Here is a 27,355-nt window from a genome sequence, read left to right on the forward strand (position 1 = left end):
GACGGTGACTACTGTACCGATGGATCCAAGTTCGAATCCCGGAGAAGGTATGGTTGTTTATAAGCGCATAGCGACTGTGCGGCAAGAGAGGCACTCAAAATACACGGCGAGCCGAAAGTCCTCTCGAGAAGTTAGTGGTAGGTGGAGAGAGTGGGAGACCCTCGGGCCGCTCCCCAGGGTGTTCTCCATTAAAACTTTGGGCGGAACTTCACAGTTAATGCGATGGTACTATACCTGTACGACCAATGATGAATCTCTGTTGTTCCGACCATTTCTATCTGTACCTGAAACCATCTTGCGTTAGAAGGATGAAATACAATTCTATAAAGAATAAAATGACGTTGCTCTTTACTAATAGCACTGATTTTGCCAAACTAATATACTGTAATAATTTTCTTGACTTCAGTTCACTAGTTAAGAAATATAAATATCCGGTTAATTCTTTTTCACAGTTCGTATAGTTTGAAGAGAATTCCACGCTGCACGCCAGAACAATAACAATAGTATCAAAGTATAGTTTGATGATAAAAAAAAAAAAAAAAAAAAAAAAAAAAAACTACGGTGATAACATTTTTCAAAATACATATGACTCACGTTTATACGAACTTGGACTGCAAAGAATATTCATAAAATCGAACTTTGGTAAATGGGAGTGAAAAAAAGAGCATAAACGTAGCGGGACAAACACATAGTGAAGTTCGTAAACACAAGAGTGAGCCTATATTTATAGTTGATAAAAAAAAATTAATTAGAAACTAGCTCTACATTTCCTAGCGTAAACCAATAGCGATTCAGTGTTTGTTTTATACGTTTTTGTTTTGCGAAATATCTGTCAAAAGATTTCCTTTCGCAGACCGAGGAATAAACTGCACTAATAACTTTATTCAGTTTCCCTTCACTTTACCACGAACGTTTGATTTCTTGCCAAATGTGGGAACCCAGAACTTAAATGTGGGTAGCCTCGGGGAAAGCCGCATGTCTGGCTAGGCATTGGTTAGGAGTAGAGATGACGTCATAGCAGCGCATCCCTTGCACGGGGGAAGTGAAGCAGGTGATCGAAAAGATATTCATGGGGCTTGTTCAGTAGCGCAGGTGAGGATCATGAAGTTCCTTCTCGTAATTGTGTTTTTATATTTGCGGCTGGTGCTGGCATCGAGAGATAAACATGGCTCTGATATTACGCTGTGGATTGATGAAAAACAGGTCAAAGAATTTAGCGGTGAGTAAATATAAGAGCATAAAATATTGATACAATATTATTAAATTACATTCATAAGAGAAATTTAATTGTGTGTCCAATAACACATACATATTCAGATGAAATACTCTTTTAATCAAACATGAGTTCACAGAATGACATTTTTAAAATATATTTTGCCAGAAGCTAATATCGTTCTGCAATAAATATACTTCCTTTTAGAAGTTGCTTGAAAATAATTTCAATTGCATAAAATGTACGACTGAAAACATTAAAAAGTTTGAGTTTACAAGATTTGAAATTCAGTTTAATTTCAATTTCTTGACAAACAAGTGAAAGAGGAAGAAGAAACAAGTGCCGGTAAAACACGTTTTATTTGCAAAAACGGCATAACCTGATGTTGTTATGCAAAAATTATTTCATTCTAGTTACTTAAAACAATAATACGTTATTATTGTGTTATCTCATTTCAGTTACTTATTGCCACCATGCATATTTGATTTGATGTGTACTGATGTTTCACATCGAGCATGTTCACGGCACTGCGGCAAACATGACTTCAGAACTATTATTTAGTAATTCATTCGAATGTAATTAATTGTATTATTAACATGTCTTATAAGTACACTTTTGGTGACGGGGGGAAGAGAACACTTTTTTAAAAAAAAATTTTTTTAAAGGAAATATCTTTTTCTAAACATCGAAATTGCATTCTTATTAAAAGGAATGAGTCGGAAACAAAAGCAGATCGCACCTAAAATGCTACTTTATTATTTTAATATAAAACCTGCTTTTAGCCAGTTATTGCTCAGCGTTGTAATTAAAATTTCGCTCAAAAACTGTACACTAATTTTAGATGATATTAAATTCAACGGTTTTTTAACGGTTTCAGACTTTTTGCCATTTATATGACGAATACTTTTTTCTGGGAGGGGGGGATAGAGTAGCATCATTATTTTCAAAAAATCAAATGAAGCGCGTGTTTCGAACTAAGATAAACTTCGAAATCTCTTAATGCTTTTCATTTTTGATGTGAAGATTGCCTATCAGTAGTATTATTAATGCTGTCTGAAGAATGAGCTGGCACATATATAAAATAGTTTTCTGATATGTTAATCGGTATTATGCTTTTGATGCAAATATTATTTAACTAATTCTAAGGAAAATTCTTATCCCAAAGAATGTCTGATAAGTAAAACAGTTAATAGAAAGCCATAATAAAAAATAAAGGTCTTGTTTATGTGCTTTTCTTTCAAGAGTTGTGAACAACATTATGCTTTTAATACAAACATTATCAAAAGCAAAATCTTTGTTGAAGTTTGTATTGTTTGTTTTGTGAATTTGGCATTATTCCTTTACAAATTCTAAGAGAAATGATTGTCACAACAAAACTGTAATAAATAAAAGCAATTAATAGAGATTTGTAAAAGTAAATAGTTCTGTTTATGTTATTTCTTGTAGGGTCTTTGATAGTATTATAGTTTTGATAAGCAAAAAAGTTTTCAAGGATAAACTTGTTCTTCATTCTTTCAAATTAAGACTGCTAGAAAATTATTGAAATAAAGACTCATTAGTAATAACAAGGACAGTTGGATGCATTCTAGGGTCTAGATTCAATTAGATCTGTAGAACTTTCTATCACAATAATTCCTGTTATTAAACCATTTGACCTCTAACTAAAAACCATCAAGTTTTCATTTATCCCGGATAATTATTAAAAATATTTTTGTCGAAATAATTTCATGATTTTTTAAAATTATTGTGCTTGTTTTGTAATCCTAAGTTTTGATGATTGTTAATTTAATTGTAATAATATCAATGCATAAAATAATGATACTCAACGTCTTTAAAAGCTCTTTTATATTATTTTTTGTCTTTAACAGTAGTATCTTTTAATAATAATAATATTTTTGTCAAAATTTTAAAAGATACCAGCTAAACCAGAACCGAAAGATTATAAAAATATGTGAATGTGTTTTTTTGTAACTCTTTAGTCGTGCGTGTGCTCTGCTTCTTTAACTTCCTATTCAGATATTTTACAGTTGTAAGCGTACAATTACAAGCATAAAACAGACAAGCAAGAATATGACAAATTCACATTGAAAAGAACTGACAAAAGGCTGTAATATTTATGTTTCTGGAGGTACCTATTTTGACACTTCACGTTTAGATCCGTATTTACAAATTAATTATTTGAAGGAAAAATATAATTGCGATGGAAGTGTAACATAAAATTTTCTGCCGTATTATTTTGTAATTTCTGATTTATCGAGCAAACACCTATGCCTTCCGTATGTAATATATCATGTTATGTGATGTATCAGTATGATATAGCATGATAGTCACAAACAGTGATATATCATGAAAATAGTCATATCGGGGAGGGGGAACTCTTCGATCGTTCTCATGTGGACCCTTCGAAGATTTTCACACTTTTTGAGACTTTTGTTTCACATAGCCCCATTTCCCAAAATGGGGAAAAAAAGACTAATAAGGCTTCGGTTGAAAATTCGGTAGAATGTAATTTTCCGATCACGATTCTTCTGAAATCAGCCTCTTCAAATAAGCACGCCGTAAGATAGCTGAGGGAATTTGGGAAAGAAACGGGAATTTTAAAATTAGGATAAAATTACTATATTTTTCTTCTCTCAAAACAATCAAAGCTGAATCAGACACAAGGTTTTGGAATTCGGCATTTAACCCCTTTAGAGGATTAAAATAAGTCAAGATAAGTTCAGAGATTCTAAAATAATGTAAGTTCAGAGACACTAAAAGTTAAGATTCTGTGATAAAATAACGTTAGTTTGATGCACACGTCATCAACAAACATAGTCGACCGCGAAAGTTCCCATCAAGACTGTTTCGATACACAGTAGCAAGACGTTCTAGAAATCATAAACGTGACATATTTACTTCGCCCTTCAGAGAAAAAGCAATTAGTGCATTTAAAATTTTCAATAAAATTCTAATTATAAGAGTCAATTTTAACATCAATTGTACTTCATGAAATATATTACAACTTATTTCACTTATTAAGTACTTAACCCGTTTTTGTAGTTCACGTACAATCAACTCCCGACAAACTGGGCTCTATCTTTAAAATATATATGTTCAGAGGAACGAAACATGTATTCAGAATTCATTAATCAACTTGGTTTAAGGCTTCAAAACACTTTTCTTTTGAAAAGTTCTGTTTGAAGCGTTAAGCAGAGAGAAGATTAATAAAATATTTTTTTGTTTTGTATGATGTTCTGTTAAAAAAAATTTCTTTTTGATCACATTAATTTTCAGTTGAGATAACGTATTTAAATATTCATTTAATTTACGTGTACGCTATTCGGTAATTCCTTACCTGGAAAAGAAATGGAAGGATAGAGAAACTGTTATAATAAACCCACCAGACTGAATCAAAACCTTCTAAGAATAATTCATGGGATAACATGAGTGCTAGCAGGTGATGTCATAGTATTTTCCAGTTATCTTTGTCCATACCAGCACAAATTTAAGTGTACGTGTAGCGTCATTAGATTAATTGGAAACAGAAACGATGAAAATTATGCAACCGCCTTCGCCGGGAATCGAACCACGGACCTATGAAATACCGGCTCAGTGTGCTGACCACTACACCACGAAGGCACGCTAGGGAAGCGGGAGAAATACCTTATATACGTAACCTATAATAATTACCGTATTTCCTCCTTTTTTCCTCTTAGGTTTCCTCCGTAGTTTTCCCCCTAGTTTTTAGCCCTAGGTTTTGAAAATTTAAAAAATATTCGAGTAATTTTCTTCTTCCTTAATGTGGTCAAATAACGAGATCCATTAATTTTAAAACAGAACTATGACGATCACACTGGTCCTTTCTTTTCTAACTGCTGAACTTTATGCCAGCCTAATACGAGTAGCGACCCAAACATGAACTGAAATTCAGTCTACTATTTGAGTCAGCTGCGCATTCATGTTCTCTAAATATTTATGGATGATTTGAGATCTAAAGAGGTTATCGTATATAGCTACAGTCCCTGCTAGACGGGACTTTTCTTCTGAGAAACGAGATTCTGGTAGCACTGGTTTAAACAGCAGGATTCCTAGAAAAAAGAGCCCCACTGGAAGCGAAGTCCCGCCTAGCTGCGGAAACGATGTTGCGGCTGCGCGGGAATTTTTTTTTTTTTTTGAACCTCACCAAAAATGTCTCGGCTGGAGCTCTGTTCCGGGTAGAGACAACCAAGCAGACGAAAGTTCTGCTTCTGAAGGATCACGTGATACCAGTCTGAGCGGTAATCGGTTACTGTTAGGCGTCCAAGTCTTTGTAGTAAGTGAAAACGGTAACCTAGATGCGTAGGTTTTCTGGAAATATGCGGGTTCTGAGAATTGTCCCTTTCGACGTCAAGTCTCGCGTAGCCGAAACATAATGTGATTGGGACCTAATGTGATTGGGACATTGACAACAACAATAAGATGGGGCGAAACTCAAGTTGCAGGGAAGCAGAAATAAAGGTATCTGATAAGATATTATAATAGTAATAGTGCTTTGTATTATCATTAGAATGTAGATTCTTCTTAAATAATAACACCTGAAGTTTATCCATGATTATTTAACATTTGCTTTGTTTTTACTATACCTGCATCCTTCGGAAATGAAATTATTCGCATAATTTTCCCTTGTCGATTTTCGGACGATAAACTTAGGGAAAAGAAAGAGGGGCAAGAAAATACGGCATATAAACAAAGCACAATAATAAAACAAGAAGTTCAAGTTGACCTTTTCTAGTTCATTTTTGTAACCAAATACTTTTATTCCCCAAATGAAACTATTTGAAAATACAAGTAAATTATTTGGGATATTTTACTGTTAATTATCATTCTTATTCCTCGTTATCTCTCCCTAGACTCACCAGCGGCCGAGCGCTGAACAGTGGCGGTCCGGGGCTCGAATCTCGACGAACGGGTTGGCTGTACAAACATTTTCTTGATTTTCCTCATGTGTAATGTGTATATAAGCCAATTTCCCTTAGAAAGCCCTCCATGAGTGTGCGTGTGCACTTCACACATATTCGGGTATTTGTGCTGATGTTAAATCTAAAATATTTGAAATGAACCTTAAGGAATATAAACACACTGAGCGTATTTTTGAAAGCAAGTATCAGTCTTGTTTGAATGCACAGAAATACATTTCAGGTTTGGCATTACTACCGCAAGAGTTGGACTTCATTCTTTGTTTTGGGAAAGGCGTAGTTCCTGTATAACATCCTCTGTTTTAACGAGTTCTGAAATTTATTTTGTATGCTTTGTATAATTATCTACATGAAGAATAAGGTTTATGTTTCAGGGAGTAGATCTGCATTTTGATCTTCATTCCTTTGTATTTTTTCTGGTTGTTATTAACAAGATCATAAATGATTTTTCATTTATATTCTTTTCTTAGTTTTGAATTCACTACATTTGTCCAGAAGCGTATTGTAAAGCTTACGTATTTACAACTGGATTCAAATAACGAAAAATCGTGTGCATCCTCCAACTTCAAAAAAGCTGAGCAACTTTGAGGAAGGCAGATATCCCAGATTGCAGTTTATCTATTTATTTAATACAAGTTTAAGTACTCAGTTTATCTGGGAAGCCTCCACTGAAATCCTTTTTATAATGATATGGTGCAAAATTTTAGTATCATTAAGAGCAACTTCATTTCTTTGCTTTATTTTAAAAGGATTTATTAGGTAATATTTTCGTTTCCAGTATTTAGTATTTTATTCCACACATGAAGCTTAGCGTATATGTGCGATAATGGTGGTTATTCGATATAATAGAAAGTTAATTAAGTTATCCATATCTGGTTACAATGAGCTCTCAAGATTAGTCTGGAAGCACTATTAAATTTGAGGTTAGCGATTTAGTCTGGAACAAGTAGCAACCTCAAATACCTGAACATCATCATCAGTAAAACTGTTTACGTGAAAAGGTTCTTTTGATTCCCTTTAGGCAGGAAATGGGATACTTCCCAAAAGATTTTTTGTGTACGAATAATTTGGTTCCTATAAATAAATCGTGTTTATTTTGAGAATTAATTAATCGATTTACTTAAAAGAAAAGACATCTGGCGAATAATGATTATGATCAGCATGGAATTGATTTCCTACTTCAGATAAGCAAGCTAATTTTGGACTTAAAATCAAATTATATATTGTAGTTTTATTTTTGAGTTTAAATCTATCAGTCAAATTTGTATTTTAAATACAACTTTTGCGCTTTCTCTCTCTCTGTTTCTTCCCCCCTCCCGTATCAAACACTATAGAAGCGTGCAAATTAATTTATTGTAAAAGACGAACGTTAATTTAACGTTAATTGGCAGCCGTTAAGAATGGAAGGTTGGGCGGATACTCTAGATCAATTATTCTTCAAATCATTGGAAACCATATGTATTCGGTTTGTATAGTATAGGTATTTTGTTATTTTGATTGTGGGATAGTTAATATGTATATGAAAAATGGTATATATAGTAAAAGTATATGCGTATAAATGGTACATGGTAAAGTACATATGTAGATATATAGCGGGACATAGAAATGTCTCTTAATCAGACACCTGTGTGCTTGAATACCCCATAACAGAACTACTCCACTTAAAACAACCAAATAACCTGATCAAAACATAGAAAATTTCCTAAAATATATATATATATATATATAAAAAATCAACACTTTAGGAAAAAAAATTTAAAAAATAATTGAAAACTTAGTTTTGAAAGGAGAATTTTATGCAGCACATTAATATTACTTAGAGTTAAATGTACCATGGGAAATACTAAACATTCTATTCAGTTACTTTTAATTAAAATCTTTAATACTATGAACTACTCTAGTAACTATGCAAAAAAGGTATGTTATGTATGTAAAATTTTTGTTAATGTACACTGGTGTGCAAAAATTAAGGACGAGACGGTTTTTTCAATATAACTTTGTACAAAAGCTTTCCAAATCAACACATTTAATACCGTAAGATCCCCAATACGTAAGGACATGAGTAATGTAAGCAACACTTACTAAAAGAGAAATCAGAGGGACAAAAAAAAGCTTTATTGAAAAAGTAGCATGGAGCGCAATGCGACTGAAGGCCGAAACATCCCTGTGATGGGTGTCCAGCAAGAAACATCCGGTCTTTAATAGGGGATATGATCTCCCCTGACTGCTAGGCAGGTTTCACAGCGTCTGCCCATGCTGAGAATGAGGGTGTCAATGAGTTGTTGAGGCATTGCTGCCCATTCGTCTTGCAGCGCCAATCGAAGCTCCGGAATCGTTACTGATGGTAAGGTACGAGCTGCCAAGCGTCTGCCTAGAAAATCCCATACATGGTCGATGGTATTGAGATCCGGAGATCGTGCCGGCCAATCCATACGTTCAATATCCTCACTCTCTAAGAGCTGTTCGGCTGCTACTGTGCGATGACATGGTGCATTGTCGTCCATGAAAAGGAACTGCGGATCCATAGCTCCTCTAAAAAGACGCACATATGGAAGAAGAATTTCGTTACCATTACGGGTCCCGTTGACTGAACCTGCGTCGAAGATGTGAAGGTCTGTACGACTACCAAGCATGATGCCTCCCCAAACGAGAACACCGCCACCTCCATACCTGTCCCCTTTAATGATGTTCGAGGGATGATTGCGGCTTCCCCGCTCTCTCCAGATGAGTATGCGATGAGAATCGCTACTCAGACTGAATCTGCTCTCATCTGTAAAGAGTACTCGTCCCCATTGATTGTCTCTCCAATTCCAGTGTTCCCGGCACCACAGAGAACGCCTTCTCCGATGGGCAGGCGTTAGAGGTACACACCGTACAGGGCGTCGTGCAAACAGACCACCACCGTGCAGTCTTCTGGCCTCGGTAAAACGCGATATCGGTCGTCCAGTCACCTGTGTCGTGTGTCTAGCGATTTCTCCCGCTGTCTGCCGCCTGTTTCTTCTGTCCTGTAAGGCAATATACCGGTCATCTGCGGGTGTGGTTCCTCGTGGACGACCACTACTAAACCCCCGGATAGCTGTTCATGTAGTTTGATATTGTCTCCAAATTCGTGAAACGATGCTGTGAGCAATTCCGAACTCTGCAACCACACTTGTCACACTGCGGCCTTCCTCCAACTTCCCAATGATTCGACCTCGGGTAAAAGCATCCAGATGTCGTCTAACAGATTGATTATTCGCCATTTCTCGCTGAGGCAGCAACTCGGTGTGATTTTAACTGCTATACGCCGTGCAATCTCTTTGCCAGAAATACTGCTCTTACACCGACAACATGCTTTATACTACTCAGACACTCCCCCATTACGTCTACCTGCATATCTGCGCATGTGCTACCGTGCATCACCTTACTTAATCTCCTGATTGGTCTTTCTGTCCGCTCTGCCTCTTCGTTCAGCTGATATGCTAATTTTTCGACTTCGTCCTTAATTTTTGCACACCAGTGTATGTTTATATATGGTATGATTAAAGTTGTAACAAAATTATTGCAGTGTAAAGTATTAAGCAAATTTTGCACCAGATCATAATGTAACCATATTATGCATGCAATGGTAAATGTAAATCTGTGTGATAGATAACATGTCAAAATACCAATAGAGCACCCAGACTAAAGGATGGGATTCGAGACAAGCCGCTGTCTGTGGCAGAGCCGTCGTTGTGAAATGGATTACGCGTTTATCCTTTTTTCACTCTAAAGATAGTCTGGAACTCTGTAGGCTGATGGTGTTTTTAGATAGTTAATATGGTGGTGACAACACCTATTTCAACGTTTGGCAAATAGGTAGTGCCCCCCTATACTTATACCTATACCTATACCTATACCTATACTGAAGTACACTCTCACGTACACCACGTAATATAGGTATTTGGTTTTTGATTATAGTGAAGTACACGACGAGATTACATCCATAAAGGGATATATTAATGCCTTTGTGAAGGGCTTTTAAAGTGAAATTGGCCCGTATTTGAGTGACACACAAGGAAAAATCAGGGACCACCACCCAGCTAGCCCGTTTGCAGAGATATGAACACTGGTCGAACAATTAGAGTTCAGAGAGTGATCTGACCGCTTGTGGGTCTGCTGTGAGGGGAGAAGAGAAGAGAAAAAAAGATCTAGAAGGAGATACAGTAATGAAATAATTAATTTACACAGCAGGGATGGCCAAACTTCATGTCAGTAAGAGCCACATATTAGAATTCTGAAAATCCGAAAATCGCAACTAGATTTTGCAAAAACCACAAGTCAATATTTACATCATTTTATAATTAGTGACATCATTTACCTCATTTTATAAGTTCTTCTGGACATCGAGTAGTTTTAGTTTAGCATATTTCATACATATATTTTATTTGAATAAAAGCCGCAAAATCCGTACGCGGCTCAAAAGCCGCATTATGGCCATACCTATTGTACGGTATATATGCACCCACAATCATCAACAACTGATAATAGCAAATAAATATGTATAAATATTAATAAACCATTAATAAATGATATTAAATAGAGATATACAGTCAGTTTTCGATTAACCCGCGTAACATCGGGGTCGAAGTCAATAGTTAACTGAAAATTGCGGTTAATCGGAGGATAGCCCGCCCCCCCCCGAAAAAAAAAACCGTTAACGATTTCAAACAGTGCAATCTGCAGAATAAGTTCATTAAGTTAAGTAAATTTAATCAATATTCAAAGCTCTCCCTAGAGTACACGCATCTTCTTTCTCTTTTTCATCCTGTCTGTGTGTATATTCCTTATAAACTTCATGATACACACAGTATTTGTTTTCGTATACATTATATTTCGATAGAAGTCGGTATGAAACAAAAGATTAATGGTTGCACACTTAATTTGTTGTAAGATTAAGCAACGGATGATCAATATTAATATTTACTTTCAAAACAAATGATCAAACTATGCTTTTATAATCCATAACTGTTGGAAATATAAACAACTCCGAGGATGTTATGACATCATCTGCTGCCACTGCCTTTAGCCCTTTTCTTTTCTTTTTGTACTTTCCCATAGGTAGCTTTCTTTTATCCTGATGGTTTGCGAAAGTGTAATTTTCTATCATTCGCGATAATCAAACGTAACTTCTGTTTAAAGACTGGGAGGGGGGGGGCTAATTAATCACTAACCATTTAAACTGTTCCCGCATAACCGGCAGCAATAATAGTTATATGACAGCAGTAGCTACAACCCCGTTTCTGCAAAATTTGCCCCGGAACCATTCTAGGTATTTTGTCACTTGCACTTCTGGTGCTTTACTAACCTGAATTAACGTAAGAAAAGTAATCCTTTGCTCTATGCCGGTAAATTAAGTTTAAATCAGCTTTCCTAGTTGAGAAATCGACGACAGCTTCAGTTAGCCTTTTATCCCTTCAAAATAAGAACTTTATTAAATAATATGTGGCTTCTATTACTTTTATTCTGAGGTTTACTTATCCTAGGTAATTACGAGTTACTGCCTACCAATATACGTTACGGTTACAGTTATTAAGTGTACAGTTACTTATGTATTTCCAAGTTCCTTTACAGATATAACTCACTTGATGCAGTCAAAGTAGTTGAGAAGCTCAGCGTTAAAGTTAGACCATAGAAGCACATACCTTCACTTTTAAAAGTAGTGTCGAGCCCAACAACGGCCTAGCAAGAAACTCGTTGAACACTGTAGTTTGACCTGGGTTCAGATTTTTTCGAATGGGCAGGCTACATGAGAATTTTCCTGGTTTTCCTGAAATGAAGCATGAATGCGAGCAAGTTCCTAAGAATGCCCTCCATGAAGGCATCCATTCCCATATGCAGATAATTCGTTTGTGTTTTAGCGTAAACCAAATACATACACATAAAAGCCGTTACTAAACAAAATCGGGCCCACCAGCAACAAAGCGGTTAAGTCGCGAACCCTGGTAGTTTGGTTCGGGCTGGCCGCATGGGCGTTTTCCTCATGTGTAACGTGTATACGAGCCAGTTTCACTTAGAAAGTCCTCCACGAAGGCATCCCTTACCTTAGGCAGATAGCCCTCGAGTTTTTTGCCATAATTAAATAAACAAAACCTATCTAGGCAAAATAGAGCAGGTCTTTTTTTTAAGTACTGATGTACACTTTGAATAGTGAATATTCTGAGAGCGGCCATTACGTGCCTGAAATGGCACGTAAAATGTCACTAATAAATATTGTCATTTATTAGTAAATACAATCAAGGTAAATTATTTCTATATCAGTAACTAATAATAGCTTAATTTTATTGAATTTAATACGCTGTTTATAATGAGAATACAATATAATGAATGTTGATATCTGTTTTGCACTTTTATATTACAAAGAAAAGTTTCTGTCTTAGCAAATCAGTATGAAATTTAAAGTGCTTTTGATATTGTTCCTCATCCAGGGACCTCGAGCATCCTTTCTGTTTACTTGATGTATATTATAAATATCATTCGTTTCTTGTTCAATCTAATCAATGAAAGAGTGTGTTTTAAGTTACATATTTAAGATTATTTAATTTTGTTTAGCAATCCATGTAGGACGAGCCAAAGCAGTTGCGCTTGAATGTTGCAGCAGTTTATTTTAAAAATAGAAACACGCACGAAAAAAAATCCAATAAAATATTCCTACCTGTATGAAGAGAGAAATTAGAAAGAAAAAAAAAAAAAAAAAAGGAAATGTTTGTAACTGAATATCTTATGAATACATAAAGATTACTTTCGCTCAATTATTGTGATTTTTAGACATTAGGCATTCATTTCTATGTTTTCATTTTATTCAATTTTCAACCTGTATGATGCGTACTGTGACTGCAAAACAGAGGAATCTTTCATTTCGTGAAAACCACATGATGTATCATAAAATTAGCGAATTTTTTTATTGTTACTGAACGTAAAAAGAGAGATATAAGAAAAGCACACGTGCATCAGAAAAGCACATTTGAATTCATATTCGATGTATATATATAATCAAGAAATAAAAAATAATGAAAGGGAGACAACGTTCCAACAGGTAATAGCCAAATCAAATTAAAAAAAATTCAAAAAATTAATAAATCATAATAAAATTTATATAAAATATATATATTAATTGTTGAAAATTCTTTAATTTTTTCCAAGGAGTAGCCGAAAAATTTTCAACAGACCCATGTTACTGAATTATATCTAGATGGTTGTAAACTCTTGAAAAATTCAAAATTAAAAGAAACTGGCAATTAAGATTATTTAACTAAAATAATCAAAGTGCTTTAAAAGTAACAAAGTAAAAATTTTAAGTACGTTCTAAATTTAATTAATCATCATGATATAATATACTCCGACGTGACTCTAAAATAAATTTTAAAAAATAGCATTAAAAAAAACTATTCGAGTAACGAGTCAAAAATTTTTCTAGCCACAGAATTACTAGTAGTACTAATATTTTTATTGCGAACCAGAAGAAAAATGTTATACCAAAAGAAAAATATTTTAAATCACAATTTTGAGGCAATTAATTAAGGAAATTAATTTAATAAAAGAAATTTATTAAAAGTAAAATTATTTTTGAAAATAAAAAGACAGAAAAATTTTCAAATTGAGGAAATATGAAAGATGTACGAAAAAGGAAGGATTTTAGACTAAAATGGAAAATTAAATAAAAGAAAAAACTTAAAAGGCGATATGCTTAAAAACTGGGAAGTCTTATGATAAAATCGAAGGTATTAATTCAAAATTAGTTTGTGAAAATTAAAAAGAAATCAAAACCTGAATGAACTGAAACGTCCACATGCCCATCCACATATTAATATGTGGAATTCTGTAAGGAAAAGTCTTGAGTTATATATACGAGTAATAACATACGCTCTGTCCCAAAAGTACTGAAGTAAATTGCATGTTTAAGAAAAATGTTAATGTATAAAATTACCCAATTAAAATATGTTTATTTAAAACACGTGTGCCTTGGATTCGAGTAAATATTTAACAGAAATATCAGTTTGTTTAGTTTAAATATCACGCTGAATAACAATCAAAAACAAAGTCCAAGATTAAGAGTCAGCGTAAATTTTTAAAAAAAATTTTGCAGTACTAGTTTCGATAGTTTTTGAACTACCTTCTTCAGCTGCTAAGTGCAAATGAACCAAATAAAGAACCACTATCAAAACTAGTACTGCAAAAAAGTTTTAAAAATTTACGCTGATTCTTACTGTTGGACTTTGTTTTTGATAATATCAGATTGTCTTTTAGAAAAAATAAAAGTAGAAAAAATGTGTATCCCAAAAGTTTATAGGCAAATCTAATTTTATGTGAATCAGGTAGCAGCAATCATGATGGGGAACTTGAACTTTTTATATGATAATGCCCTCATTCAAACCTCCAATTTAAAAAAGAAGATCATTTGAATGTTTAAATATGCCTAAAGCTATGCAACTTTCTGATGCTAAAGTTAATAGGATTCTGAACTTAAAATTTCACGGTAGGTCTGTTAAAGGAATTTTGAAACTTCTGAATCGATCTGTAAGCATGATTTATCATGTAACATTACGTAAGACACCACATCATCCAAAACCACGTTCAGGAAGACTCCCGAGTGACGAAGTCGCAGCGATAAGCGGATACAAAGAATAGCTTCGACAGAGAAAACGTCGATTCGCCAAATTACAAGGGCTTGTGGATTGCAAATATCCAAAAACACTGTTCATAGGCAAATCAAGGAATCTGATTACGATTCACGTAAAAATGACTCTACCATTACCGCTCTCATAGCTTCACAAACGAATGAGATTGCAGCGGACCCATAACCACACGGCATATGCTGACAAATGGACCTCTGCAATTTTCAATGATTGATAAAAAAAAAATGGAGTCTAGATGGTGCTTCCAGGTATTCATGTTACTAGGCATGACTTATGGAAACAGCCTCGGAACTATCCCAATAGGAACAGCGGAGGTGGGCCTGTTATGGTGTGGGCAACTGTCGATTGCAATGGGCAAATGGGTTTCATTTCTCTAGATGGTCGGCAAGATTCGTTTAAATGCATAGAAACACTAGGAGTCCATCTCATGTCATTTGCAGAAAACACTGGAGACCTGAACTGGGTGTACCAGCATAACAATGCTCCCATTCATATATATAATGCTACAAAAATTACTTAGACATGGGAAATGTCACTGTTCTTGAGTGGCCACCGATGAGCCTCGATCTTAACCGGATCAAGTATGTGTGGGGTATTATGTCTCGGAGAGTTTACGAGAAAGGAAGGCAATTTTCTTCCTTGAATGCCTTAAAAGCAGCCTTCAGGAGGGCATAGTACAATTTCGGAACTAGAGTTTTTACAAAACTTAGTTCTCTCGAAGGAGAAACGCATATTCAACATCATACGGAATAATGGGATGACTATGTAGTATTAAGTAATTTGAAATTGATTCATAAATTGTTAAAATGTTAATATTCTATAAACTTTTGGAACACACATTCTTCTGTGTTTTTATCTTTTCTAAAATACAAATTGCTATTTTAGTTGAATATTTATTGGAATGCAAGTCGCGTGTGATGTAAATAAACAGATTTTTATTTGGTGTTTGTATTCTTTTACATTTTTCTAAAACATGTAATATAGTACTTGAGTGTATAAACTTTTGCGACAGAGTGTATATGTAGGTATGTAATACGTAACTCGACTTTTTCTATATATATGCTAAACAGAAAAGTTTTAAGCTAAATTCTATTTTTTAAATAAAATAGGTCTTTGTGTTTATTATTATTATTTTTTTTATTTCGACTGAAATGCTACGTTATCTCTGGCTATATTACCCTGGTATATTTCCTTGTATCGAATTCTAAATGCGAAAGGTTAAGAAAGCATGTAGTGTCTATACGTTTCAAAGTATACGAATTTTAAGATACGGAGATTTCTAACGAAATGAATATTGTAGTAACACAGTTTTACTTAGCGTCGAAAAAAGTACCTTTCCTTACCACATTTTTATTGTCCTTCCCCTCCCCCAAGTTGCCATGTGAATAAGTCCGCTGAATATGGTAATTCGATCTGGGTTCGAATCACCGCGAAGTGATTGGTTGCATGGACGTTTCTCTGTTTTCCCCGAATGGAATGCGAATACTGGCTAGTTTATCTTAGAATGCCTTTCACGAAACGTTTGTCTCCAAATAACCTTCGTATACTGTCGTATTTCTTTAAATAAAAGGGGGGGGATGTTCTAGTAATGCAGCTAACGTGGATGCATTTGATTTTAAACTCCTAATTTGACTTTGATGAATGTTGACAGTTTCAAGATAGTAAACGAGCATGATTTATGTATTTTATGATACCGTGAACATAGACACCAATTTATATTTCAGGAAAACAAAATTTTTAAACATTCAGCTTTGGGTCCAAATCCCGAAATCGGACAAATACCACCCTCTGTTTGGACATCTCAACAGCTGTAATCCGCAACATGAAACAACGAGCCGAGGATATTAATTTTTGTAACCCTTAGTAGTTCTTCTCTTCTGGTGACTATTAATTTTTTGCTCTGACATACCTGAGGTTATGAGTTTTCTTGCTGTTGAAAATGTTGAATTTTTGCGTTTTAAAAAGTAACCGAAATATTGCATTGACATATTGTCCATTTATCAGATTGAATTACCAGCAAGTCATCATAAGTTATATGTAATATAGCCAGAGATAACGTAGCATTTCAGTCGAAATAAAAAAAAATAATAAACACAAAGAAGAAAAAAACAGTAATATTGAACTTTTCTTTTTAGAAAGAGAGATGTTTTGAAGAACTTCCAAATTTCCGAGAAGAAAAGTCACCAAGCTCATCATCCGCTCTAACGAGAACGAAAAGATGTGAAGAATTATATGCGCTTTAACCGAAGAAGGGGGGGGGAGACGCTTTACAAAATTACATATGCCTACTAAAGAGGGAGAAAAATACAGGTTTCAGCAGTCTGGGAGAAGGAAATTAAGATCTCCGCAGGTATAATGGAGTATGACCAAATACTGTCCTCCTCCCCACAGATGATATGTTATGCGATTCTCCGCAGCACTTATTCTTCAGCAGGCATCTTTTTCACTTCAGCTTCTTCAGTCAATAAAGAAGAATGTTCTACCCCCCTCCGTACTAAGTGCTACTATTAAATCCCGGTTCCGAGACAAGAGCGGAAAATTCTCTACTTTTCTTTCTTTTGAGGTTTTTCTCTTAACAACAAAGATATTTTTATAGGACATGTTTTTTCCGTTTGGTTTATGTTTTGCTAAGCAGTTTCCGAAATCGCAGTTTTGGGAGTAAATTTCAAAACTACATTTGCGTAATTATAACAAGATTGCGGAGTGTTTTATAGAAATAAACTTTCAATGTTATTTTTATATCGCATTTCCTCGCGTTTTTCTCTCCCTTTTTTATTAACTTTATCGCCTGAAAATTGAGAGAGGAACATTATGCGAATAATTTAATATCTGTAGGACGCGGTTACAATAAAAGCATAACAGATGAAAAGAAGTCATGAATAAACTGCAAGTAACTATCACAATGTTATTTCTTTAAAAGAAATCTGCATTCCAATAAGAAAATATGGTAATATTAACATTACTTTGTTTCATATCATTTCTACTTCCCTATAATTCGAATCTAGCACGTTCTTATTGTTGTCCCTGCTACTCCTTAGGCTACATATGATCCATAAACAAATAGAGAAGGTGAATGTGCGGCTGAGTCGAGCAGATTGTAGACTGGATGTCAGTTTCTGTTTACTTTGCTGTGATGTGTCGTTTCTTGAATCTTCGAGGGCTTAATTAGAATCAAACGATTCTTAGTGTATATGATCATTGAAGGGAAACTGCCACTTCAATAACGTTAATGCTTATTTTAGCATTTTACTTTGAAGTAAACTGTTATATTCTGAGCACTTAGTTTTGGGGGTTACTGTTTGGATAGGCCGAATTCGTTGATGGCTACAAAGTACACTTTTGAGGAGGAATGCGTTCCTGAAGGACTTTTCTAAAAATGAAAACCAGCCTATATTTGTGATATACATGAGAAATAGCACACAAACGTCATGCAGTCAGTCCGTTCTATTGCTTGTAACAAAACTCGAGCTTGAAAAGTATACTTAAGAAAAAATAAATAATAATAATATTAATAATAATAATAATGCAATAGCAATACAGACCGCCAAATTAAATAGTCACCGTCAGCATCTTCATATCATTTTCAAAGACAGTATGAAGAACCTTGCAACCAGACAAAGCTGTGAACGGGGCACTGACAATGCTATAAAATCGTTCACCACCGTTTAAAAAAAGTTTCATTATGCCTTTTCCGCGATTCGCCAGGACCTCTCGATTTCTAGCTGAACGTGTTTTCAGTAACACAGCACATGCACGCAGTAAAGAAGAAAATTCCTTACAGAGTAAGCATGGTGTGGCAGCTTCCGATCCGAATAACTAGCTTTCTCGGCGATTTGTTATGAGGCATACAATTAATTTAACATTATTATATTAAAGTAGTAGAAGTACAACCTACAAGCGTTTCTCGCGTGTTTATTGCATAGTTAGCAAAATTTTTATATTAGTGTCGTTTGATTACGTCTGATAGGTGATGTCAGCGCATGCCCACTAGACAGAGTTTAACAAAATTGGTGGTCACAACTTTGAGATGATATAACATAGAAAAAGTAATAATTTTCTCAGTACAGAGTGGAACGGTATATGAAATAGGAATGCAGAAACACAATAAGTACGAAAACTATGGAAAAGTCGCTTAAATCACGTATATTTACAAGAATTGTTCAAATAAATGACTACCAACTTCAATACCTGCATCCAAATGAGGACCGATATCGTTTACAAGATGCAGACTTAAGACCTTGTCACCAGAATTCTTAGGTGTGCCTCGGCTTTTCCACTTGATCTGCATCCTTACTACATATAATTAATATTGTGTCACAGAATTCATCGTTAGGAGAAAGCTTATTTCGAGACGTCTAACTTTCATCTGTTAGCTAATGTGGTTCCACTTATCAAGCTTTCCAATTTATCAGTACTGAATTTCAGTTCTAGACATAACACTTCAGTGCAACAGTCCATATCCCTCAATTCATGATGATTGATGGATGAGGAGCGGCGACAGCTAAGTTTGTTTTTAAGCTTTGCATCACCTGACGGAATTCTGCGAACCAGTGATGCATATCCCGTTCACTAGCTGTTCTGTACTTAAATTTCTGTTTTTAAATGCGTAAAGGGAAAAAAAAAATCACTTGCAAGCAGTGGGATGCTAACATCAATTTCCTTTTTATTGTTCTGCTAGAGTAAGCATGATGCTGTTGTTTGTAAGTACATAAAGCAAATCGTTCTGTTGTGTTTCTCATGTTCCGACGTCTTTTAAAATTCGAATACTCTGTGTATATTGATATTTAAACGGATGACAAAGAATGGCCGTGAGGATACGACCACGGATTAATGACAGTTTGATTCCTGGTGCTCAGCTCTAGGGGCTTTCGCGATTTTTTCCCATGTGTAACGTTCACACGAGTTTCTCTTCGAACATTCTCGAAGAAGCAACCTGTCTTCTTATCAACTCGGCACAGATTTCGAGATTTAATCTTCTCCATAATAACGCATAACATCTTGTCATGTAATTTCAGAAATGTAATTAAGTTCGAAAATATTGGAAAAACGCAACATTAGTATCAACTGGCAGTTATTTTTGTTTGTGAATGGTTTCATAAGCTATGAAAGTTTGCTGCAATGCACACATCTTTTCTTCTTATTTGTACCAATTTTTATACCATTTCGAAGTCTACATTTGTTATGTTAGGAAATAATCCTTGTCCCTTCTCTTTTTCGAATTCCTCAAAATGGATCTATGATTTCAAAAGCCGTTAAGTAAATATTGCTTGATATTTTGGCAAATAAACTGCAATTCTATAGCGATTCCATGCTTTCCACGTGAATTCCAGAGGTTAATAACAACCACTACTCATTCCATTTCTTTGGATTTTAATTATATAAACTATAATGGAAATTACCTGTAAATTAACATTCCACACGTTCAGATGATAATTCGCTGTCAGTTGCAGTAATGGAAATATCAAAATTCCATAATGGTTTCAAAAATGCGGTCACGCTGGCTGGGGGGGGGAAAGGTAATTTGTCTTATTTATATACTTATAAGTGTACTTTTTATGTCATTAAACAATGTGTTCAAACAGATTTTTTTCTGGACATCTGTAAAACATTTCAGTTGGCAATTATTATTAATTTTTGTGAAGAAACCTTTTTGTTCACCTTCTATACTAATAGTCTGGTAGTTCGACATAATCAAATAGAGGCGAACGGGCTGAGCTATATAGAAGTTTTCCAGGTTTTTTCCCCCGTATAACGTGAATATGAGCAAGCATTTCTTTAAAATGTCCTCCACGAAGGCATCTTTTCTCTTAGACAGATAAATTTGGAACGCTTTGTCACACTCTAAATTAGCGCTTCTAATTTTTATTTTCATTCATGAGGCCTTTTTATCATCGAGATTTTTTTTTTTTTTTTTTTTTTTGCTAGCGCGCGGATATTAAACATAAAATAAAGATTTAAAATAACTGTTTTCCCCAAACTGATTTCTTTTTGTAAAATACGTATGAAAAGAAGTAACTTTATATTTGCTTCAAGTATATAAAGATTAATGAAAGAAAATCACGCTTTAATGACACGATGTGCTTGTTTTTGGCTGTTCAACACTTGGTTCAATATTTGAAACTGCGTTTTTAGACGTAAAGCACCTTCAGCGTGTTTCAGCGTTGAACGCTATTTAGATTTAACAAGCAATAAAGCTAAAAAGTAGTTTCACATAATTATGCGGGGCTAAATGGCATAAGAACATTTAATGCCATTTTCAGATATTGTGGAAATTCAGTTCTAGCACCGATACAGAATTTACTTAAGGATTTTTGTGAAAACTCAAGTTTTAAGTTTGAGCCACACGATAGTTCAACAGATTCTTCTTGGGCCTTATAAGGGCAGGTGATTAATATCATTAATGTCAATCAAAAATGGCTTTTTGAATCCACGACAACATTCTGAAATCAAAACTCGGTATAAAGTATTTGCAAATCTATGTTTCTTAGATTTTAAGCAACCTAAAATAATTTTTTCAATTAAAGTTTTACAATCGTTGTCTTTTGAATTATGGAACTGTAAGTAGTCGAAAATATTTCGAATAAATTATTTTCCATCCTACTCTACTAGTTGTTGATCTTTTTAATAAAATTTCAATTTTATCCTTCGAAGTAAGTATATTACTATTTTTTCCTTGAAGAGACAAGTTAAGATTGTTTAGTTTCTCAAAAATATCTATAAATAGCATAGCTTTCAGAGTCATTTTTTTAATAAAGTCATTTTTTTATCATTAATAAAGTCATAATTTTATCATTTTAATAAAGTCATTTTAATAAAGTAAATTAATTTAATAAAGTCATCATTTTATCATTTTTTAGTTTCTCAAAAATATCTATAAATAGCATAGCTTTCAGAGTCATTTTTTTAATAAAGTCATTTTTTTAATAAAGGCAGCAATATCAGATTTTTCTTCGGTTGAAAATTTAATAATTTCGCCTTTATTAAAAAACAAAATTATACTTACTAAGCAATAATCTTTTTGAACCCGAGCCCTTGACATCCGTCTTACTTCTACGTGTAAAAAAAAATGTATTCTAATTTTTGAGTTTCTTACAGACATTTGAATATAAAGGATTGTTAAAAGGACGACTGTTAATAAAGTTTACAATTTTGACAGCATCCTGAAGCACATTGTTCAATTCTATTGCCAATTTTGTTGCTATAATAGTCTGTCGATGTATGAGCCAGTGAGTAAAAGTTACAAGACAGCCAAAACAAGTGATCTAAAACCATTATTTTTGCTCTCTTTACTTTTGAATCATCTGTGCATACTCAAATGGCATTTTTCCATTCTAAATCACCAATTTTACAAAATATATCTCCTTCCAAAGGACCATAAAACAGCAATTCTGCATCGGGGCTGTTGTTATAAATATATCGGACATATACTAACAGCTGGGCTATTTTTGAAAGATCAGTTATTTCAGTCCAACTGAATTATAACTTTGGACTTAGTAATAAGGTGCTTGAACAGATTGTTACTAATTCCAGAAATTCTATTGGTTACAGTGTCGTCTGACAAAGGAATATTACGAATTTCATCGACATATTTACTTCAGTGAGTATTTCGAACATTTTAATAGCAGCAGGTAACCCGAGACCTTCTCCAGAGGTGTGGCTTTTTATGTTTTGCAATCAGATATGAAACTTCATACAATGCAAGTAAATATTTTTCGATAACTGTTATAATTTTTTCAAAACATTGTTATTCTTGATTTGGAGATTTTAACAGTCCTCCGAAATAAAAATTTTATTGCTTTGTAACGTTACATTATGTTAATCTAAACAGTTATTATGGTTTATATCTTAACTGTCGCTTCTCCTTTCCGCTTCGCTATCAGAATGCAAATTTTGTTTCATAGTATTTAAATTGAGGTGGTTCCGATTCGAAGTCGGGAGCATATCTCTGCCTCTCGAGGCCACATTATTAGGTTTCGCTAGCTTAGATAAGATTGTAGTGTTTGCCTTTGTATTATAATTGCCGACATTTAAATTGTTACGCCGAAAGAAAGTTTGAGCCAATTTCGCGTTAAATCAGTTGTGTTCGCTCCAAATCTGTTAGGAGTTTGGATACCAATTTATGTTACCAAACAATACCAACGCTATAGCATTAAACAAAGAGGTTTTTCATTAACATCACAGTTGTTGGAAGTAAAGCCAAATGTGAGAAATGTCTCCGCATCTTTAGATGCCTCTTTCTCATCACTTGACCCTACGTCTGCAGCACTGCAATCTGTGTCATTACCTTTGTTATTCAAATCTGACCATTTATTCAAGAGTAAAAAATATTTTTATCCCCGAATTTAAATAAAATTTTATCTCTCATTATAATTATTCAGATAAATACCAAACTTACTCGATTAAAACAGTAAATAGAATATTGTATTCCCGTGATTTCACTCGTTGCAGTGAAACAAAAACGACTGAACTTTACTCAGCGTTATAACTACACTAGTATTCATAGTAGCGGCGTCAACCTCATTCTGGGCACTCCTACGTGGCCTAGAACCTTACGTTTGCTGCGTCTTTTGATTCTGAAATAACTTAAATGCTAAAATTTCAATGAGACGCCACTGTTATGACGTATGCTCTTAGTGGTAATTTTCAATCTGAAAATAAAATTTACAGCTCAACTTGGCCAGTACTACGATTTTATAATTGCGCTGTACAGGAAACGTACTACATTACATTAAAGATAATGAAGGCATTGCTATAAATGTTGTTTAAATTCATGTATCTGAACTAAATTTTCGCGACACCAACAAATTTTTGTGACCAAGGGATCCCATTTTGGGTTGTGACCCACAATTTAATAAACTCTGATCTAAATAATCCCAAATCTATATTGGTAGTTTACCTGAATATGTGCAAGGACTACCTGTCTGAAGAAGAGTAAAACTGACTGTTATTTATGTTACACATTTAGAAAATCAAGGAAGCACGCATACAGCACTCCTATTCTCCGAGAATCGAACCAATGATCTTAATTACTTGGATAATTGTGGGGTAGTAAAGCTAGTACAAAATGAGAATGACGGTAAAGATTTTTCCTAAGCTCTTCGCATACCGTGTTTTTGCTCTTTTTAATTTCTTTACTAGAAAGCATTCTGAATATCCTTTTAGCTCCCTGGAACTGTTTTAAGATAAAGATTCGTTATTGCGCAGTATATCATCGTTTGAAATGTAGAACTGATAATTCTTCATTTCAAAGATGATCACCGCTTTTTCTTTATCTGTAACAACACCTACTTCTGATGCGCGAGTAATAATTATGCAGGTAACGATTACCTTTACAATTCCCTAGTCTCACAAGAATTTGATAAATTATCATCCTTCAATTCATTATAGAGCTTATTTAAGAGTCAAAGCTGGCTCTCTTACACATGGGACAGCTTTCTAAAGGTAGTCTAACATTCAACTACATAATATTTACTTATTGTTTGATAGCTAAGCTTGTGCTTTCGAAGCCCTTGATAAGTTATAAAAAGTATTAAGTGAATCTGAACATCCTTTTTTAACACGCTATTTTATAATGGAAGAACTCGAATATTTTCGTATTTTTATGATTGCGCACATGTAGTGCAACGCACCAGAAATATTTTAAATTAAGGTTTTAAAAAACTAAAAATGTCATATTTAAAAAAATCTTATAAAAATATTCGTATTACTCAGTAGAGCCTGAGACTTTTTTTAGCATATATTAAACTCAAATATCGCTGAGGATATTTTGTAATTTTTTTGACAGCGTTACGAAAACGCAACATCAGCAAGGAATGAGTTAAGGCATTTTTAAGGAATAAAGTTTTATGCTGCATGTGTAGAAACTAAATTCTTCTATAATCAGCGGTTTCGGATTGTCGCGGCTGACCTAAACTAAAAACGAAGTGCGGTCTGTGACATCTTATTACAGGATGCCCTTTCTTTAAAAGATTTTGCAGATTTCCATTCGGTGACATATACACTTTTAAACACGCGATAATCCATGAAGCCCGACAATTTCTGTCGTGGAACGGAGAAAAATAACAATCGCCTTCTTCGCCAAGCTCTTTTTGTGAGTTTTTAAATCAAAAGCCTAGACCTGATGCTTTTTTACCGCAAGCGGAAGGTTGTCATCCTGAACGTGAATTTAGTCAGTACTGATCTATTAGAGCTAGCATATGATACTTCAGCAACTTTAAGCTAATATGCTAATTTTAAGCACAACACTTTTATTAAAAGATATAAATGATCTTGCATGAAATTCGCCTTAGTAAGTTTTTTGTATGGTCTCCGTAATCTGTACTGATACACTACTCAAACAATTAGAGGATGTTAAAATTTTGTCATAGACTGCGGACAGATGCGCTTTAATGCATGAGCCCACTGGCACTTGCCCAGGGGGCCCCACGATCATAAGGGTAGCAGGCTAACCCATTTACATTTCATTTCTGTGAGTGTTTGTCGTATTAGGGACCCAGCTCACTAGTTCGCTAAGGGACAATAATGCTTTAATGACGGCTGATTTTTGTTAGCTTATGTATAATCTGCAGGTGCTGTGAGGACAGAAAATTACAAAGAGAACAAGGAATAATTAAATTGGTAAGATCTATCTCTTTTAGCTATCATAAAATGAGACTAGATCTACCTAAGTGTTAATCCTTGCGAATTCTCGCACAGAGTTCAAGAGGAGTACAACCAGAGGAAGGGTGTAAAAGAGCCTGTTATTGAACAGAATATAATTTACAGAAGCGACGGATTTACGTGCTTACAGAAACCTATCATTTGCGGTGAGAACTTAAAAGATACATAATACTAAACTGAAAGATAAGAGTAATACAAGGCTATACAATTCAGAATAATCTAACAGGTTGACTCAGAACCTACACCGACAGGATAATAGGTCGGCTGCAAGAATGTGTATCCGATATTTAAGGTTAACAGCTGGAAGAATTAGTAACGTGCACTCACATTAGCGAAAACACGTTGTGTTAAACTTTTCGCTCCAACAGTTTAAGTACTCTCGCTCACCTTAACTCATTTACATCCTGGAGAGGAATAAGAGAAAACAGAAAAGGCTTTCAAATTAAAATAACTATTAGTAAAAATAAGCCCTGCAAACTTCATTCTTATTTTTTTCCAGAAAGCAAAATATTCATATGTGTCATAAAAGAGGGAAAAAAAGTGTGATTCCTTAGCTTAAAAAGAAAAGTTTTTTTATAAGGTGTATTGCAGTCCTTGACCCAAAAGCAATGTGCCTAACTGTGGCCTATGGTATCAGTGAGGTTATCATGGAAGGATGGGATTTTTCAATCCTATTCCTGTAGAATAGCGAATTCCAGCAGCTGAAATTTTCCCGGGGAATCCTTTTTCCTATAATATCCCAACCATTTTCGATTGAGTTTATATCCGAGTAGTATGGTGATCAGTCACAAGAAGGTTATCAAAAATGGAGTCAGCATGACATCATAAAAGTGAAGAAGGAAAGTCAACAATGTGGCGTCACGAATTATCATAGCCGCCGTTTAGTATTTCGTTTTTTTATATAATAAACGGAAAATCGTTCGGGTTAAGCATTAAAATTAGAACGGAAACCTTATAAACCTTCAGTTATGAATACCTGACATATAAGTAACACCAACTGAAATGTAACAAAACGGGGGGGGGGTGTCGAGCAGTGACTACGATGCAACTGCCATGATAAGTCGTGACGTTCATGACTTCAGCTTCATTCTAAGGGAAGACTTACTAAAATTATTTTAACCTCCTCTCCAATCCATTTAAAAGATTCCATCATGGAAAGGAAGTCTTCCACGAGTCATGGCCTGGCGTACAGAATGAATTTATTCCCGACTGCTGCAACGTTAAAGGACTACGAAAGGTCCGCGGATCTCATACCTATATCCCTGAGCTATCAATAATCCGTTTTCGATGCTTGGTCCTCCTGATTTTCATCTAGCGATTCCAGGCTCCAAACATTGATTTTGTAGTCAGGAACTTTGGGATATTCCAAATGCTTTTGCTGCAATGGGTTGCTTTCATCCCGTTTCTGAAGGACAGATGACGTGCTAGCTACGCATTCAGCTTGGAAATCATGTTGTAAAGTACTTTAGGAGTTTTCGGAGGCAAGAAACGGAAGACAATCAGCGATCGCGTGGATTCATTTCCAGACCACCCGACTACCAGACGGACATACTTCCAATTTTATGACGAAGGCCCGCATAAAGGAAGAATAAAATTCATTACAGTGGTTGTTGAGACATCGCATTTACTGCTGTTTTAGTCGTCTTTTATATGAATAATACACTAGATCCCTTTTCACTCCTTATCGAAACCTCTTAAATTTCGAAGTCACAGACAAAACTAGCATATTCCGAAGTTTGGAAACATCATAAATTTCTTTTTATAAACATTTCAGCTCATTCATGGTATATGTGGCTATAATCAAAAGTTTATCGTTGATTTTCAGACTACTTCCAGATAAGCTATCGAGTTTAAACTTTGTACGTATTATTTGTAGATGAAAGTATTACGTG

At 34.6% G+C, this 27,355-nt stretch overlaps 1 protein-coding gene across 3 annotated transcripts in view; it reads left to right on the top strand.

Annotated features, from left to right (window-relative positions):
- Positions 1 to 1,019: 1,019 nt before the first annotated feature.
- The window catches only part of LOC118187453 (protein shifted-like), a 122,684-nt gene continuing 96,348 nt past the window's right edge, over positions 1,020 to 27,355 (top strand). For 2 of the 3 annotated variants that reach the window (XR_004757944.2, XM_035357679.2), the window contains exon 1: positions 1,020 to 1,219. Coding sequence is in view for 2 of the 3 variants with exons in the window: in XM_035357679.2 (XP_035213570.1) it covers positions 1,102 to 1,219 (118 nt within the window). In the remaining variant the exon portion in view is untranslated. The remainder of the gene's footprint in view (positions 1,220 to 27,355) is intronic. The other variant, XM_035357683.2, reaches the window with a different exon arrangement.

This window comes from Stegodyphus dumicola, chromosome X2, assembly GCF_044657685.1.
Source record: "Stegodyphus dumicola isolate Sdum_Otavi_A_Nest chromosome X2, ASM4465768v1".
NCBI lineage: Eukaryota > Metazoa > Arthropoda > Arachnida > Araneae > Eresidae > Stegodyphus > Stegodyphus dumicola.